We start from the raw sequence: 19714 nt of genomic DNA, 5'->3' as shown, positions 1-19714 counted from the left end.
ATTCTCCCTTCTCTCCCAGCTCACCTTAGCCAATAGGACATTAGCACACAAGATGCAAACAGAAACTTGAAAGGCACTGTGCACTGGAAGTTGATCTCTTGCCACTCTTGGAATGCTGAGACCATCATGTAATCTAAGCCCAAACTAGCCAACTAGAGGATGAGCAGCTCCAGGGAGGAAAACCAAGGCCTCCCAGCTGACAGCCGGCACCAACCACCAGATGTGTGAGCGAGACCATGCTAAACCATTTAGCTACCAGACAACCCACTGTTTGATCCCAGACATTAGTGAGAACAGAGCCTATGTTTATGGTCAGCTGGTGGGTCTAAACAAGAAAACTTGCCCAGCTACCTCACAGAATCATGAGCTAAGTACATGAATGTTGATTAAGCCATATGTTTCAGGGTAGTTTGTTACACAGCAAAAGTTAGCTGATACAATCTCCATGATTGAACTTGGATACAAAGAGTTCCAAGTTCTATGTTTCAGGGTGATTTGTTACACAGCAAAAGGTAGCTGATACAAGCCCCATGACTGAACTTGGATACAAGTTCCAAGTTCTATGATTCAGGGTGGTTTCTTACACAACAAAAGCTAGCTGATAAAAGCTCCCTGACAGAATGTGGATACAAGTTCCAAGTACTATGTTTCAGGGTGGTTTGTTACACAGCAAAAACTAGCTGATACAAGCTCAATGACTGAATGTGGATACAAGTTCCAAGTTCTATGTTTCAGAATGGTTTGCTACACAGCAAAAGCTAGCTGATACAAACTCAAAGCCCTGTGTTGTCCCAATGAACACCCTACCCCCACCTCATTGTTTAAGTGAGTCCAAATAGATTCCCATTACTTGCAATCATGTGTTGACTGAGACACTCAGTGCTGAGCCAGGAAGACAAACTCAGCCTGGGGTTCTATCCCCCAGCCCCTTCCCCATCCTTAATCCACTTCCTCAATACCCGCAACGATTTTACTCCACTTAAGCTGAAATGCACTGTTCTCTGTTCCCAGAGAGGAGAAGCCAGGAAGGAACTGACACATTCCTCATTCTTGGTCACCCATAGACAAGACGCTCTGAGCCTCGGTCAACACACCTCCTCCTTCCTCCTTCCTCTTGTTGCTTAGATGTGCCTATAATGGCCTCTTTGTTGTGATCAACTTTCCCAAGCCACTCCTTCCTCTATTCCAGGGACTCTCAAGGGGTAGAGAGGTTGAAAAAACATCCAATGGTGTATTTTATATTTAGAGGGGGAAAAAAAAAAAGAGCAAACTCCAAGTAGGGAAGAGAAATCGGATTTTCAATTTTTATCAAAAGAGGGGATATACTAGTTCAAAGTTGAGGAAAACCCTGGAGACGGGTTCCCTGAACTGTGCCCTCATGATAGAAGAGAAAACAGACTTTCAGAAAAGCTAGACAACTTGATCAAGGTCACAAAACAGATACAGGATTCAAATGCAGGCCTGTCTGACTCCAGAACTATCTTTAATCACGGAATGAAGCGTTCTAAGGCAGAGATACCCAGTACAACTTTCTGCAGTGATAGTAACATTCTGTGTCTGCAATGTCTAAATATGGTCAGTACAACTCAGGTCCAAATATCTAATTTTAATGAATTTCTACTTAAATTGCCACATATGGCTGTGGCTGACAGGGTAATTCTAGAATGTCACTAAGTTGGTTCCATATCACTATCAAAAGCAGGACCCAGACAAGTGAAGTTGCTCGTGCCTATAATTCCAGAATTTTGGGCCAAGACAGGAGGATCACTTGAGCCCAGGAGTTCAAGACCAGCTTGGGCAACATAGCAAGTTTCCATCTTTTCTTTTTTAGTTTTGAGACAGGGTCTCTCTCTGTTACCCAGGCTGGAGTGCAGTGACATGCTCTCTGCTCACTGCAGCCTCAACCTCCCAGGCTCAAGCTATCCTCCCACCTCATCCTCCCAAGCAGCTGGGACTATAGGCATGCACGACCACACCTGGCTCATTTTGCAAAAATATTTTTTTTAAATTAGCCAGGCACAATGGTTCATGCCTGTAGTCCCAGCTATTTGGGAGGCTGAGGTGGGAGGATTGCTTAAGCCTGAAAGATTGAGGCTGCAGTGAGCTGTGATTGCATCACTGCACTCCAGCCTGGGCAACAGAGGGAGACCTCGTCTCAAAAAAAAAAAAAAAAAAGTACGACCCTCAACATACATACCCACCCACCCAGAAGTGGCAACTGAAAGCTTTAAGACCTTTAGGGGAAAATAGCGTGAGGAAAATAAAGTTATGACCAAACCCGGGAAAGCCCTTTGTAAATATTCTAATGTCCTCTAAAATACAATCAACAACCCACGCCATTCGACATTTACTGAGTTAGCAAGAACAAGTTCTGAAGAATGGATTGCCCTTGACTATTCCTGGCTTGCCAGATTTTTTTCAAGGTCTTTGTCAACCTGGAAAAAACTCAGAAATGTGTTCACCAAGCCAGATGCAGTGGTTCATGCCTGTAATCTCAGCACTTTGGGAGTCCGAAGCGGGCGGATCACTAGGTCAGGAGTTCGAGACCATCCTGGCCAACATGGTGAAACCCTATCTCTACTAAAAATACAAAAATTAGCCAGGCGTGGTGGCGCACACCTATGATCCCAGCTAGTCAGGAGGCTGAGATAGGAGAATGGCTTGAACGCAGGAGGCGGAGGTTGTAGTGAGCCAAGATTGTGCCACTGCACTCCAGCCTGGGCAACAGAGCAAGACTCTATCTCAAAAAAAAAAAGAAGAAGAAGAAAAGAAAAGAAAGAAGAAGAAGAAGAAGAAGGAGAAGAAAAGAAGAAGAAGCAGAAGAAACATGTTCCCCACTGTGTGGGCAACGTTCGTACTTTGGGTCAAAAGAAAAAACATCCATGTCATTTTCTGACTTATTTGATTCTGAGTTTGTAGCTCTTATGATCTGGGTCTACTTTAGGCACCTGGATCTCTCCTCCCAAGAATCAGGGTCAACATGACGACATGTCCTTCACTTTATCACATCACGCAATGCTTATTTTTCATGATATCCAATGCCCACTGTTGACATCTGCAATTCCCAACAGAAGACACTTAGACATATGATGTTCCTATAGCCAGATGCCCCTAATTCAAGTCAAACCACACCCCAGTCTCTCGCTTTTTTTTTTTTTTTTTTTGAGAGACTTTTGCTCTGTCACCCAGACTGGAGTGCAGTGGCGCAATCTCAACTCACTGCAACCTCCACCTCCGGGGTTCAAGCAAGTCTCCTGCCTCAGCCTCCGTGTAGCTGGGACTACAGATGTGCACCACCACGCCTGGATAATTTTTGTATTTTTAATAGAGACGGGGTCTCACTGGATTGGCCAGGCTGGTCTTGAACTCCTGACCTCAAGTGATCCACCTGCCTTGGCCTCCCAAAGTGCTGGGATTATAGGCGTGACCTACCATGCCCATTCCCAGCCCCCCCTACACCACCCAGGTATCTTTTGAAGCCACCCTTTCAAAACTAAGTCTTTGAAGAATTTCATCTTCCTCTGAACTACACTGGCAAACTTAACAGCATCCTCTAGCTGTTTTAACTGCATCGAATTCATCCCTCCCTGGGAAGCTCTTTCCTTTCAGAGGTTCAGCTATCACTTTCCCGGTGACATCTGTGGTGATGTCTTCTGCCCATTCCATCTTCTGTACCACCAGGAATCCTAAGATAAACCTCTTGCTTTTTTCTCACCCTAGTAAAATTCCTTTGCAAATAACCTTCATACATTTCTTGCTTATAAAAAGAATTTTCTTAGCAAAACTTGCCTCGTCAGGAACACAAAATTTTGTTATGAGGTTCGGTCTGTGCCCTGTTTGTCAGACACTAAAAAACGGGAGGCCCGTCGGCACCATTTTACTGCAGAACAAAATTCTCAGATGTAATCCCTGTGTAGCTTTATCACTCAAGTATGAACTCTAGACAAATATTTCAGTCTTGCCCGTTTAAAAAAAAAAGGGTACACCTGTAATCCCAGTGAATTGGGGGAGGGGAGGGTGCTGGAACTGCTTCAGCTCGGAAGTACAAAACCAGCCTGGCCAGTATAATGAGAACCTATCTGTACAAAAAATAAATTTTAAAAAATTAGCTGGGATTAGGCACAGTGGCTCACGCCTATAATCCCAGCACTTTGGGAGGCTGAGGCAGACAGGTCACTTGAGGTCAGAAGTTCGAGACCAGCCTGGCCAACATGGCAAAACCCGTCTCTAATAGAAGTACAAAAATTAGGTGGGCATGGTGGCATGTGCCTGTAATTCCAGCTACTCAGGAGGCTGAAGCAGGAGAATCATTTGAGCCCAGTAGGTGGGGGCTGCAGTGAGCCGAGATCACACCCCTGCACTCCAACCTGGGCAACAGAATGAGACTCCATCTAAAACAAACAAAAAATTTAACTGGGCATGGTAGCAGACACCTGTATTTCCAGCTCCTCGGGAGGCTGAGGTAGGAAGATAGCTTAAGGCCAGGAGTTCGAGACTGCCATGAGCTATCATCATGCTACCGTACTCTAGCCTGGGTGATAGAGCAAGACCCTGTCAAGAAAAGAGAAGAAAGGAAAAGAGAAAAGAAGAAAAGGAAGAGAAGGGAAGGGGTAGGGGATGGAAAGGAAGAGAGAGAAAGAGAGGGGGAGAAAAGGAAAGAGGAAGAGAGAGGGAAGGAAGGGAGGTAAGAAATAAAGAACAAAAGAAGAAAAGAAAGAAGGAAAGAGAAAGAAGGAAGGAGAGAAAGGGGGAGAAAGGGAGGAGGGAGAGATGGAAGGAAGGGAGGAAATAAAGAGAAAGAATGAAAGAAAGAGAAAGAAAGGAAAGAGGAAAGGGAAAGGAAGAAGGAAGGAAAGAAGGAAACGGTGTAAACAAAAGAAAAATTTTAAAAATCCAAGAACACACCACCACTCAGACTCACGTGCAAAAGAACAGCAGCAAGAATGACTGCCTTTGAAAACAGCTGACTCCAGGGAGTGCCGCATGGGAGTGGTACTCATTAAAGTCAGTCAGTCCAGGAGGTAGAACCTGAGCGTGACTGTAGCTCTGAGTCTGGAGCTCAGAGGGGCAAGCGGAACCGTCCCAGGAACGTGCGATCGGCAACACCCAGACTGGGGGATGCACCCCAAGCCAGAGCCCAGCTCTTCCACAGAGAGGAGGTAAGGAACAGAAAGGGGTGGAGGGAGAACCCGTAGACCAGGGTTTCTCACCCTCTGCACTATCGACACTCGGGGCTGAATCGCTCTTTGTGGCTGGGCTGTCTCTGCATTGCTGGATGTTGAAAAGCATCCCTGGCCTCCATCTGCTCAATGAAAGCAGCACACACACAGTCTCTGGAGTTGTGACAACCAAAAATGTCTCCAGACATGGCCAAATGTCCCCTGGGAGACAAAAAACCACTGCTAGAGACCCAAACAAACAAACCCATTTATTTATTTCCAAGCCAAGGTCTTGCCCTGTCATGCAGGCTGGAGGGCAATGTGTGATCTCGGCTCACTGCAGCCTCAACTTTCCATGCGCAAGTGATCCTCCCATCTGAGCCTCCCAAGTAGCTGGGAATACAGGTGCACACCACCATGCTCAGCTAATTTTTTATTTTATTTATAGTAGAGATGGGGTCTCAGTATGTTGCCCAGGCTGGTCTCCAGCAGGTGGTCAGTGGTCAGTAAGCAACACGGTGCTTTGCACACCGCATGCCAACATGACGAGGTGCCAGCACTGTAAAGCCCATTCTGATCAGATCTTCTAATAGGAATGCTTTCCTTCCCCACGTGAGCCCTTGGAAACACTCCGTAATAAAGCCTATTAAACAGCCATTCTTTCTAGGCTGCAGTCAATAAGCCTTGGAGTCTTCATTAAAGATCCAAGACCTGGCCCGGAGCGGTGACTCATGCTTGTAATCCCAGCACCTGAGGTCGGGAGTTCGAGACCAGCCTGGCCAACATGGTGAAATCTCATCTCCACTATAAAATACAAAGATCAGCCGGGCGTGGTGGCATGCACCTGTAATCCCAGCACTCAGGAGGCTGAGGCAGGAGAATCGCTTGAACTTGGGAGGCGGAGGTTGTGGTGAGCCAAGATCACGCCACTGCACTCCAGCCTAGATGACAGAGCAAGACTCCATCTCAAAAAAAAAAAAAAAGAATGAGCATATAGATCAGGCATGGTGGCTCACACCTGTAATCCTAACACTTCGGGAGGCCTGAGGTGGGAAGATTGCTTGAGTCTAAGAGTTCAAGACCAGCCTGGGCAACATAGCAAAATCCCCATCTCTACAAAAATAAAAATAAAATAAAAATTAGCCAGGCATGGTGGTACACATCTGTAGTCTTAGCTAATGGGGAGGCTGAAGTGAGAGGGTCACTTGAGGATAGGAGTTCTAGCCTGGGAAACAGCAAGACTCCATCTCTTAAAAAAAAAAAATCAAAAAAATTAGCTGGGCGTGGTTGTGTGCACCTTCCCTCCCCTTCCCTTTCCCGTTCCCCTCCCTTCCCTCTCCCTTTTCCCTCCCTTCCCTTTTCCCCTCCCCCTCTTCCCCTCCCCTCCCCTCCCCTTCTCTTCCTGTAGTTCCAGCTACGGGAGAGGCTGAGACTGGAGGACTGCTTGAACCTAGAAGGCTGAGGCTGCAGTGAGCTGTGATCACACCACTGCACTGCAGACTGGGCAACAAGCAAGATCCCATTTCAAAAACAAACAAACAAAAACAGAGAGGAAAGAGGAGATCGGATAAGGGGTACGATTTTGAAACTCCAGCACACACATCCCCTCCCTTTACTAGGAAATGGACGGTTCTATCTAACACAGGCGCATTCAGAGAGACCTGGAATCCTGGCCTGATGTGCACTCCCTCCCTCACTGCCGTCCCTGGGTCCTCCCTGGGGCATTTCAGGTGTTCAGTCACAAAGAACAGATTTTAATTCTGACAAAGGGTCGGGTGACATGGGAAATAACTGGTCAATGAATATCATCAGGTAGGAGGGAGAAAAAGAAAAACCTGTCAGACCAGTTACCAAGTTAGCAGACAGCCAACCAGGAGAGCAGAGAGAGCAGCCTTTCCATAACGGTGGATTTTAGCTCCCTCCGCCTTCCTCCCAAAAGGAGTGGGCCAAAAGGTTAAATTTCAATTGATATCCCTCAGCCTCCCACCCCCGCCCACCGGCTCCAGGAAGCCAGGCAACTGTGGGAATTGTAAATTTGTTATCTTCACCATTACAGATTTAGACAAAGTCATCTTCGGGGCAGCAGAGTGACCACATGGCCAACTGGTCTACCAGCTTTCAGTGCAGCCTTGCACCCACCAAAGGGCTTTCTGCCCACTCAGCTTATACAACCTTAGAGTGACTTTTTTTTTTTGAGACAGAGTCTTGCTCTCTTGCCAGGTGCCAGGCTGGAGTGCAGTGGCGCGATCTTGGCTCACTGCAACCTCCGCTTCCCGGGTTCAAGCGATTCTCCTGTCTCAGCCTCCCGAGTAGCTGGGACTACAGGTGCATGCCACCATGCCCAGCTAATTTTTGTATTTTTTAGTAGAGATGGGGTTTCACTATGTTGGCCAGAATGGTCTTGATCTCTTGACCTCGTGATCTGCCTGCCTCAGCCTCCCAAAGTGCTGGGATTACAGGCGTGAGCCACTGTGCCTGGCCCTTAGAATTACTTTGACTTCCTCCCTGACTCAGCAAGGACTCCAGGGCCCCAACAAAAAGCCTGGCTCAACAAGGCTGTCCACTGAGTACTGGTGGAAAGAGCCCCTCCTAAACATGGCCCCGTGTGACCTTCATGATGGCACTGGAGCACATGATGACCCTGTGCTGGTCCAAGCCTCCCTTCCTGCCATGAGGCACCCTCTTCACCCTTTCCCACAAAACACCTCTTGGCCTTGTCTGCCATTGCATCCACCTGAATATCCTTCCATCTCACCCTCTCACCTTCCTTTCCCTCTCCCCTCCCCACCCCTCACCAATGCACTCCTGCCTGCAGGACAGAGTTGAGATCTTTGTCATTAAAAAAAAAAATTCTAATCATCCAAGTAAAAACTGAATCACAACTGCTATGGAATTTTTTCAGCACAGGGCTTTGTTTTCGTTTGTTTCTCTCCTAGATTTTTTTTTTAAGATCTTTGACAACATAAAAGGGAAGAAAAGTGAATGAGAAATTCAAGTGGGCCATCATTCACATCACGTGCCCCGCCTTATTTATTTATTTATGTTTTTAAGACAGAGTCTCGCTCTGTCACTCAGGTTGGAGTGCAGTGGCACAATCTCAGCTCACTGCAACCTCCACCTCTTGGGTTAAAGCGATTCTCCTGCCTCAGCCTCCTGCTGGGATTACAGGCACCCACCACCACACTTGGCTAATTTTTGTATTTTTTGTAGAGATGGGGTTTCACCATGTTGGCCAGGCTGGTCTTGAACTCCCAACCTCAGGTGATCTGCCTGCCTTGGCCTCCCAAAGTGCTGGGATGATGGGCGTGAGCCTCCGCACCCGGCCTCTTTTCTGTTGTTGGATCCTCATGTGCAGGCGTTACACTTTCTGGTCTTCTTCATGGACTATAGTGACATTGCCACAAGGAAATTTATCAATATCCTCTGTTATCTGGAGAACATCATGATTTCCAGGTGCTCTGCTCCAAAGGCATCTAGAAGCACCGGTTCGATGACTCACTCGAAAGGGAAAGGCGGGGGTGGGAGGAGGGAGTCGGGTGGAGCGGGGGCCTTGTATTGTACATTTACTGCACTCCCCCACCCAAACAGAGAGCTCCAAAAGGGGCAAGGGTAGCATCTGATGCCATGCAGCCCCCTCCCCTCAGAACCAGCAAGGGGCAGCAGGGCTGCATCAGCCTGAGGCTGTGTGCCCCCAAGTTCCACTGCAACAGCTTCTATCCCTGAATGCCGAATGTCCTGCTCATATGTAGAGAGACAGAGGCTTGCTCTGTCACCCAGGCTGGGGTGCAGCAGCGCAATCTCCACTCACTACAACCGAGATTCTCCTGTCTCAGCCTCCCGAGTAGCTAGGATTACAGGCACCTGCCACCATGCCTGGTTAATTTTTGTACTTTTTTTTTTTTTTTTTTTTTCTGAGATGGAGTCTCACTCTGTCACCCAGGCTGGAGTGCAGTGGTGCTATCTCGGCTCACTGCAACCTCCGCCTCCTAGGTTCAAGTGATTCTCCTGCCACAGCTCCCCCGAGTAGCTGGGATTACAGGCACCCGCCACCACGTCTGGCTAACTTTTGTATTTTTAGTAGAGACAGGGTTTTGCCATGGTGGCCAGGCTGGTTTTGAACTCCTGACCTCAGATGATCTTCCCGCCTCGGCCTCCCAAAGTGCTGGAATTACAGGCATGAGCCACTGCACCCAGCCCCTTTTTGTACTTTTTTTTAGTAGAGATGGCATTTCTTGATGTTGGACAGGCTGATCTCGAACTCCTCATCTCAAGTAATCGGCCCGCTTTGGCCTCCCAAGGTGCTGGAATTACAGGCATGAGCCACTGCACCCAGCCAAAAATGTGAAAAATGCATTCTTAAGCGGAGCAAGCACAGTAGCTCACACCTATAGTCTCAGCACTTTGGGAGGCCCTAGGTTCAAATCCCGTCTCCACTACTTACTACCCGTGTGTGTGTGGGAGCGGAGTGGTGTTGGGGATGGGGAAGTTGCTTAATCTCTCGGAGCCTTAGTGGCCTCAACCATAAATAAGATTGTTGGGAAGATGGGATGCAGTACCCTAATCAGAGCACTTAGAACCACAGCTGGCATGAAATCAGCATTTGCTGCAAGGACGGTTCCGATTGGCACAGCGTGGTAGCTCACACCTGTAATCCCAGCACTTTGGGAGGCCGAGACAGGCAGACCACTTGAGGCCAGGAGCTCGAGACCAGCCTAGGCAACATGGCGAAACCCCATCTCTACTAGAAATACAAAAATTAGCTGGGCGTGGTGGCACATGCCTGTAATCCCAGCTACTTCGGAGGCTGAGGCAGGAGAATCGCTCAAACCCGAGAGATGGAGGTTGCAGTGAGTTGAGATCATACCACTGCCCTCCGGCCTAGGTGACAGGCCGAGACTCTATATCAAAAAAAGAAAAAAGAAAGAAAAAATCAAGGCAAGTCCAGCATGGTGGCTCACACCTGTAATCCCAGCACTTTAAAGAGAGGCTGAGGTGGGAGGATTCCCTTGAGCCCAGGAGTTTGAGATCAGCCTGGGCAACATAGCAAGACTCCCATCTCAATTAAAAAGAAATAAAAACTAAATATAAATGTAAAAAATAAAAATAAAATATCAAGGCAAACTTTTTAAGTGGAAGAAGTAAAAGAAGCAGAGACGTTCCTTAGGCAGCTAAAAATTCTGCCAAAAGTCAAACCCTTCAAGAGCGTGCATTTAAACTGATGCATTTCAATACGTGATGTTTAATGTGGTAGGCAGAATACCACACTTTCAGAGACTCGAAGCTGTAATCTCAGACCCAGGGAGGAGGGATTTGCTGCTTTCAACCTCCTCCTCCTGCTTTGGTGCCAACGTCCATATGTGGCATCTCAGGCTGGTTTCCCCTGGCACCCAGCGTCTCCCAGCCTCATCCACCTCTCTGATCAGCAGTGAGCAGCTGGGGTGACCTCCCAGAAAGAAAATGCCAGTGGCTTTGGCTAAAGCAGCTAGTCAGGCAAGCCATGTGGCTTTGGGTCCCCTCAAAATGTCCAGAGCTGAGAATTTCCAGAGCACTGCATGCTGTTGGCACCTGAAAATCAGGGTGGTCTTTCATCCGGGGCAGCCACCCCTCATCAGCAGGGTCACAAGATACACGTTCCTCTGCCTGCCTCAAGGCCAAAGTCAGAAATGAGGCTGAACCCTGGTAAATATTCACCTGGAAGCTGATCTGCCCAGATAGGGTGGGCCCACGGTGCTTACTTACTGGAAACTTTCAGAACACTCACGGAGCACCTGAGGCTGGGTTAAGTGCCTCCTCCTGCACCATCTCATTTAACCCCCAAACCACCACACTCTGTCACCCAGGCTGCAGTGGAGTGGTGCAATCTCAGCTCACTGCAACCTCCATCCCCAGGCCCAAGCGATCCTCCCACCTCAGCCTTCCGAGTAGCTAGGGTCACAGGCACCTGCCACCATGCCTGGACTAATTTTTGTATTTTTTCATGGTTTGTAATTTTTGTATTTTTTCATTGTATCTCCAGGTTGCCCAGGCTGGTCTTAAACTCCTAAGCTCAAGGAATCTGCCCTCCTCGGCCTTCCAAAGTGCTGGGATTACAGGCGTGAGCCACCGTGCCTGGCTGGCTGAACCAAAATCCATCTCCCTCTAACTCTACCCCTCCCGAGTGTACTTGGGTTGGTGGTCAACATCTGCATTTGCCACTAGACTGGCCGCTCTGAGGAGGCAAAGGCTGGCTCCCTTCCTATGCCCTGAGTTCCCCAGAACACGACCTAGTAGGCAGTCAGTACACAGACCCTGTCTCCACTCTTCCCATTCAGAGCTTCTTGCATTTGACGTCTTCCGGTATCTTCCCCCCAAATCCACAGCAGGATAATGGAGAGAGGGATTCCAGGCTATGGATCATTAGCACACGCCACGGTGGTTTGCTATTGCTTTTTCTTTTAATTCCCTGAACTATTTTTTTCGTTTTTTTTTAAACGGAGTTTCACTCTGTTGCCCAGGCTGGAGTCCAATGACACGATCTTAGCTCACTGCAACCTCTGCCTCCCGGGCTCAAGCGATTCTCCTGCCTCAGCCTCCTGAGTAGCTGGGATTACAGGCACCAACCACCATGCCTGGCTAAATGTTTGTATTTTCAGTAGAGACAGAGTTTCACTATGTGGGCCAGCCTTGTCTCGAACTCCTGACCTCAAGTGATCCGCCCACCTCAGCCTCCCAAAGTGCTGGGATTACAGGCGTGAGCCACCACACCCGGCCCCCTTAACCACTGAAAGCCTTCCTTTGGTCTTTCTGCAGAAAGCATCATTGCTTAAGAGACAGGTAGAAGAAGGGGTGGACTTTTCACAGAATTGCTTAAACTAGGTCCACAGGACAAACAAGTACCTTCATCCTAAATGCTTACCCATTGCCCTGATGCTTCCAGAAGCTGCCAAGTGTGGAAGAAAACAATGACAACCACAGATGTTCACGGAAGTGTCTGAGAAGACTCGGGGAAAAGAGGGGTTGATGGATAGCTTTCTCCAGCCTATCTCTGTCCCCTAAGACAGAGCAGTATCCTCTGAAGGTTCAATCTATTCTGCATTCAAAAATCCCATCAGACATTAAATAAGCCTCCTAAGGCTGGGTGCGGTGGCTCATGCCTGTAATCCCAGCACTTTGGGAGGCCAAGGCAGACAGATCATCTGAGGGCAGGAGTTTGAGATCAGCCTGGCCAACATGGTAAAACCCCATCTCTATTAAAAACACAAAAATTAGCCAGGCATGGTGGCAGATGTCTGTAATCACAGTTACTCAGGAGGCTGAGGCAGGAGAATGGCTTGAACCCAGGAGGCAAAGTTTGCAGTGAGCTGAGATCGCGCCACTGCACTCCAGCCTGGGCGACAAGAGCAAAACTCCATCTCAATAAATAAATAAATAAGCCTCCAAAAGCCTCAGCAACAATGTTAATGCAGGCATTGAACAGCTACAAGTGTAGCGCCAGGTGCGGTGGCTCCCGCCTGTAATCCCAGCACTTTGGGAGGCTGAGGCAGGTGGATCACTTGAGGTCAGGAGTTCGAGACCAGCCTGGCCAACATGGTGAAAACCCATCTCTACTAAAAGTTAAAACACAAAATAGCTGGCTGTGGTGGCAGGCACCTGTAATCCCAGCTACTTGGAAGGCTGAGGCAGGAGAATTGCTTGAACCAAGGAGGGGGAGGTTGCAGTGAGCTCAGATTGTGCCATTTTACTCCAGCCTGGGTGACAAGAGTGAAACTCCGTCTCAAAAAATAAACAAATAAGCCTCCGAAAGCCTCAGCAACAAGATGAATGCAGGCATTGAACAGCTACAAATGTAAACGGGTATTCACAGCGCCGTGATTCACAATAGCGGAAATGTGGAAGCAGCCCAATGCCCGTGGATGGATGAATGAACACGCAGAATGTGCTCCCTCCAAACAATGGCATATGACTCAGCCTGAAAAAGGAAAGAGTATCTGACATGGGCTTCCACGAGGATGAACCTTGAGGACGTCAGGCTCAGTGAAATAAGCCAGGCACAAAAGGACAAATCCTGTCTGATTCCACTCACAGGAGGTCCCCACAGTCATCACATTCATAGAGACAGGAAGTGGGATGGTGGGTGCCAGGGGCTGGGAGAGGGAGACGGGGAGTGAGTTTTTCGTGTGGATAGAGTTTCAGTTCGGGAGGATAATAACATTTGGGAGATGGTGGTGGCCATGGCTGCATGATCATGTAAACACACTTAAGGCCGCTGAACTGTGCACTTAAAATGGTTAAGATGAGGCTGGGCACAGTGGCTCACACCTGGAATCCCAGCACTTTGTGAGGCCAAGGTGGGTGTATCACTTGAGGCCAGGAGCTTGAGATCAGCCTGGCCAACATGGCAAAGCCCCCTCTCTCCTAAAAGTACAAAAATTAGCCGGGCATGGTGGCTAGCACCTGTAGTCCCAGCCACTTGGGAGACTGAGGCAGGAGAATCACTTGAATCCAGGAGGCAGAGGCTGCAGTGAGCCGAGATTGCACCATTGCCCTCCAGCCTAGGTGACAGAGCAAGATTCCATCTCAAAAAAATAAAAAGTTAGGATGGCAAATGTTATGCTATGTGTATTTTACCACAATAAAAGAAACGGAAGAGGAGAAAGCAAGCTGAACCTGAGTCGCTCTCCAAAGACAGGGGCAACAGTTCAAAAAACAAGTATTTCTTGGCCGGGCACGGTGGCTCACACCTGTAATCTCAGCACTTTCGGAGGCTGAGGTGGTTGGATAACCGGAGGTCAGGAGTTTAAGACCAGCCTGGCCAACATGGTGAAAACCCATCTCTACTAAAAATACGAAAATTAGCTGGGCGTGGTGGTGGTGCACACCTGTGATCCCAGCTATTTGGAGGCTGAGGCAGGAGAACTGCTTGAACCCAGGAGGTGGAGGTTACAGGGAGCCGGGATCAAGCCATTGCACTCCAGCCTGAATAACAAGACTAAAACTCCATCTCAAAAAGAAAAAATAATTAAAATATAAAATGTAGAGAAAAAATTCTTCCATGGGTAGAAAAAGACTTTCTAAGTGTAAAGTACAGAAGTGGCACGCAGAAATCCAGCTCTGAACTCCATAAACATTTTAAGCTTCTCCAGCAAAACACATTCCAGGCTATTTTAACCACGACAATATGAAATTCAATTGGCAAAGGGTTAGCAGCAGTCATTGATGAAACCACACACAGACTAATTTTGCAGAAGCTGCTGAGGTACTAAAAGATAAACGCACAAAGGATATGAACAGGAAGAGAAAACCCAAATGATAAATAAATGTGTTTTAAAAGGTTTAACCCCGATAGCAATCAAAGAAATGCAAATAGAAACAATGGCAACACGTCAGCTCCTCCCTCCCACAGTCAATTATGAAAGATTTTTCAAATAACACTCAAAGGCTGGCCAAGGTGCTCCCTCTCGTCCAAAGCTAGGAGGAGAGGCCATTGGTAAAACATTTCCGGAACACCATTTGGCAATCCACACCAAGAGCCTCTGACCCAGAAATTTCACTTCTGGAAAGCAAGCCTAAAGAAACAACTGCTAGATAAAGCTTCCACTCCAAAATGTTCATCACTCTCTTTGTCGAAACTAGAAATCATCTTTTTTTTTTTTTTGAGACGGAGTTTCGCTTTTGTCACTCAGGCTGGAGTGCAATGGCGCGATCTCGGCTCACCGAAATCTCCGCCTACCGGGTTCAAGTGATTCTCCTGCCTCAGCATCCCAAGTAGCTGGGACTACAGGCACACACCACCATGCCCAGCTAATTTTGTATTTTTAGTAGAGACAAGGTTTATCCAAGTCGGTCAGGCTGGTCTCGAACTCCTGACCTCAGGTGATCCACCTGCCTTAGCCTCCCAAAATGCTGGGATAACAGGCATGAGCCACCACACTCAGTCTGGAAATCGTCTTTATCCCCAATAACAGAAATGGTTAAGGAAACCTTTACTAGACACAACAGATTCTTGAAGACCACTAGAAAGAACAACCCCGATAAACTCTTAGTGACATGCATCGTGGAATAAGATGAATGTTTTGCTTTCCTTTTCCTTTACGCATTTCTTTTTCCAAATGTCTGTTATGAGCAATATCACTTCTATAATCAGATAAGAACTTAACTACAGTTTTAAAAATCCAAATCTATTGTTTCCCACTCCTTTTTCTCTCCCAAGCAAGAAAAACATTCACTCTCTGGCACAGAAGGTGGCGAACTGCTGTCCTTGGGCAAAATCTGGCCCACAACTTGTTTTTGTAAATAAAGTTTTATTGAAACATAGCCATACTCATACGTTTATGCATGCCTGTGGCTGCTTGCCCACTACAATGCAGAATTGAGTCGTTGCAACAGAGACCACATGGCCTGCAAAATCTAAAGTATCTACTATCTGAGTCTTTACAGAAAAAGTCTGCCATTCCCTGGGCCAGTGAATGCCACTACTCGCTGTGCCCTGTCCCCTACCTAATGGCCATTTAACTTTTTAAGCTTAAAATATTTAATAAATCTTTTAAGGTTTCTAGAAGAACAAACATGAGACACTGCTTAGAACCCTGTATCCCCAGCATACCTTTCTGACAGTGACTGTGAGTCCAACACCGTTCGACAAACTGCCCGTTGATGACGGTGGCAGGGCAGCTGGTCTTGCCCTTCGAGGTACCTGGACAGATGTCTCCACACTCCTCGTTGTCATCTTTGTTCAACACGATGTAATTGTCCTCCACGGAATCCAGGATACGGGACCAGTCAATAGTGGCCAAGTAGCAGAGCTCATTGTTCTTCTCAATGCGGACAGAACCCCGGGTGATGTTCATCAGGCTGTAGAGGCCGAGTTCCTTGAGGTGAACCATCTCGAAGATGACCAGCGCATAGTTGAAGAACAGTCTCGATCCCCGGATGACGGTGAGGTTGGGGAACAGGTCTTTCAGGCTCTCGAGCCCATAGACCCGGAAGAGCAGCAAGTAATCAGTGATCATGATGAGTTTGGGGAAACTGAGGTCTCGGAAATCTTCGGGCCTCGTTTTGAACATCAGGAGTATCTGTAAGTGTCCTTCGATGACAGAGCAATTCTCCAGCTCATGCAGCCTGCTGAGGTTGTTCCGGATATCCATGCCAGGGCACACTAGAAGAGAAAATGAGTGGGAAACAGGAGAGGTGAGTGGATGCATGGTGGATGCCTCAGAAGGATCGGGGCAGAGCTGGCTTCATAGGCATGAAACCTGGGCCCTGTGTTTTCATCCTGGGCCCTGTACACTCTGCAGCCAGCTGGGATGAGTGACTGTCTCTGTAAAGTCCCCATGCCTAAGTAATTACTTTCAAAAGGCAAAGAAAATAATTCTTTTGGCAAGCCCTGTTAAAATCCTTAAAACCATCACCTCTGAAATGATGCAATCGTGACAATAGGATTACAGGGGATTGGGTAACGCAGCAGGTGCAGAAGGCGAAAAGAGAACTGTCTCCAGTGCGTCAACACCGAAGACCTTCAGGAGATGATTTATGGGGATAAAGGTGCCCGCGTCAGAAATAGGGCAAGGAAACCTGAATGTATTTGTTTTGTCAATCCTCCCACCTCGCTGGCCGACTTTCCTTCCCGGACAGCTCTCCTGGCCTGCAATCAAGACCTCATTACCTTTCACCTGGGTGTGGTGTGATCACACTCTCCAGGGAGTCTGATCTCCATTGCACGAATGCCCTGCGTTCTCATTCTCCTGAAGGCGGTCTGTCCCAGGCTCCAACACCCTCCATGGCTCCCCATTACCCTGAGTTCCCCTCAAGATTCCACCCCTTCATCCCCTGCACCCCACAAAACAAGCCTGCCCACCACTCTTGCACAACTCCAAGACTCCTATCTTCCTCTGTACCATGGCTCATATAGAGGAAGTGAAATAATTCAGGGCAAGCACTCAAACAGTGCCTGAAATACAGTAAGTGCTACATTAATGTCAGCTATTTTGTTGTTTGCTATTGCTGTTGCCATCCTTTATTCCCCTGAACATACAACAGTCATCTCTAGGCATCTGTAGGCTAGTCTATCTTTTGGCTGGCAAAGTGCTTTGTACCTTAGCTCCTTTTTTATTTGAGACAGAGTCTTGCTCTACCACCAGGCTGGAGTGCAGTGGCGCGATCCTGGCTCACTGCAACTTCCGTTTTCCAATTTCAAGCAATTCTCCTGCCTCAGCCTCCCGAGTAGCTGGGACAACAGGCACGCACCACCACGCCTGGCTAATTTTTTGCACTTTCAGTAGAGATGGGGTTTCATCATGTTGGTTAGGATGGTCTCGATCTCTTGACCTCGTGATCCGCCCACCTCAGCCTCCCAGCTCCTTATTTCTAAATCCAGCCCATCATGCTTCAAGATATCCAGTGCAAATGCTGCCTCCTCCTCCAAGTCGTCTTCCCTGATTTCCTTTCCTTGGCACACCTATTTGGGTATTTCTTCTCTTTGTATCCCTTACACTTGAGTTAACATTTTTCAGAATCAAACTCTTTAGATGGCTTCTCTCCACAGACACAGACACACACACACACACACACACAAAGCCCACATCCCCAACACACATAGCACCTAGAATATAAGGCTCAGTATACAACCCCTGCTTATTTTGTTCCAAAACACTAAACCTTCCATACAAATCTTTGAGAAAAACAGATTGTTCTAAAGAAGAATAGTAAATCCTCTTAAAAAAGAAAAAGAAAAAAAAACTCCACCCTGAGAATGACCCACAAAAGAAGCACAGATTAGAAAACTTACTAACTAACAAACAAAAACAGCAAAAGCAAACAAATGGGAAAAACAAAGTAGCAATGACCCCGGATCGCATTCCACGCAGCAAGTGAATTAGGCTAAGTCAAGAAAACACACACACACACACACACACACACACACACACACTGCAGGTACAAAGAACACTTGTCCACCATCCTCCCCAGGCTATGGCAGAACCAAAATCAGACACGAATATGCATTCAAAGATTAACTAGGGCTAAGCACAGTGGCTCAGCCCTGTAATCCCAGCAGTTTGGGAGACCACGGTGGGAGGATCAGTTGAAGCCAGGAGTTCAAAGCCAGCCTGGGCAACATAGCAAGACCCCATCTCTATAAATCAATCAATCAATCAGTCAGTCAGTCAATATCCCGGCACGGTGGCATGTGTCTGTAGTCCCAGCTACTTGGGAGGCTGAGATAGGAGGATCTCTTGGGTCCGGGAATATGAGGTTACATTGAGCTGTGATCACACCATCGCACTCCAGCCTGGGCAACAAAGTGAGACCTCGTGTCAATTAAAAAAACAACAACAAAGCTTAACTGGCTATTGGACATCAGGGAAATACAAATTCAAATCACAATGAGATACCACTGTATTTCCACTAGGATGGCTTAAACCAAAAAGACTGACAATTACAAGTGCAAATAATATAGAGAAATGGGCCAGCCACCGTGGCTCACGCCTGTAATCCCAGCACTTTGGGAGGCCAAGGCAGCAGATCACCTGAGGTCAGGAGTTCCAGACCAGCCTGGCCAACATGAAAAAACCCCGTCTCTACTAAAAATACAAAAACAACTAGCTGGGTGTGGTGGCAGGTGCCTGTAGTACCAGATACTTGGGAGTCTGAGGCAGGAGAATCACTTGAACCTTGGAGGCAGAGGTTGCAGTGAGCTAAGATCACTGCACTCCAGCCAGGGTGACAGAGGAAGACTCCATCTCAAGGAATAAAAAAAAAAAAAAAAGTAGAGAAATGAGTATCCTTTTGCATTCCTGATGGGGATATAAAACAGTGCGGCCACTGTGGAAAACACTCTGGTAGTTCCTCAAAATACTAAACCAAGACTTGCCATAGGGCCCAGCAATTCCACTGCTAGGCAACCACCTAAGAGAAATGGCACAATACGTCCACACAAAGATGTGTTCACAAATGTCTACAGCAGCATTATTCATCACAGCTGAGGCTGAGTGCAGTGGTGCACACCTGTAGTCCTGGCACTTTGAGAGGCAGAGATGGAAGGAGTGCTTGAGCCCAGGCGTTTAAGACCAACCTGGGCAATATAGTGAGACTCCATCTCTACAAAAATTAAAACATTAGCGGGACATGCTGGTGCGTATCTCTGGTCCCAGCTATGTGGGAGGCTGAGGCAGGAGGATTGTTTGAGCCTAGGAGGTCGTGACTGCAGTGATCTCCACTGCTGAGCTCCAGCCTCGGTAACAGAGCAAGATCTTGTCTCAAAAGTAAATACAGGCTGAGCGTGGTGACTCATGCTTGTAATCCCAGCACTTTGGGAGGCCAAGGCAGGCGGACCACCTGAGTTCAGAAGTTTGAGACCATCCTGGCTAACATGGTAAAACCCTGTCTCTACTAAAAAAAAAAAAAAAATTAGCTGGGCATGGTGGCACACGAGACAGGAGAATTGCTTGAACCAGGGGGGTGGAGGTTGCAGTGAACCAAGATCATGCCACTGCACTCCAGCCAGGCAATAGTGAGAGACTCTGTCTCAAAAACATAAAATAAAGCAAAATAAAATAAATACAAGGCCAGCCATAGTGGTT

At 47.6% G+C, this 19714-nt stretch overlaps 1 protein-coding gene across 4 annotated transcripts in view; it reads right to left on the bottom strand.

The window, feature by feature from the left end:
* Positions 1 to 19714, bottom strand: part of INSR (insulin receptor) — a 155990-nt gene that overhangs the window by 121559 nt on the left and 14717 nt on the right. For all 4 annotated transcript variants that reach the window (XM_064381999.1, XM_064382000.1, XM_064382001.1 and 1 more), the window contains exon 2: positions 15742 to 16293. In XM_064381999.1, the coding sequence (XP_064238069.1) occupies positions 15742 to 16293 (552 nt within the window). The remainder of the gene's footprint in view (positions 1 to 15741; positions 16294 to 19714) is intronic.

Source organism: Aotus nancymaae, unplaced genomic scaffold, assembly GCF_030222135.1.
Source record: "Aotus nancymaae isolate 86718 unplaced genomic scaffold, 86718_ANA_hifiasm-v0.15.2.pri h1tg000028l, whole genome shotgun sequence".
Taxonomy (NCBI): Eukaryota; Metazoa; Chordata; class Mammalia; order Primates; family Aotidae; genus Aotus; species Aotus nancymaae.
The sequence above is the reverse complement of the archived record's forward strand: the minus strand, read 5'-3'. Positions and strand labels throughout refer to the sequence as shown.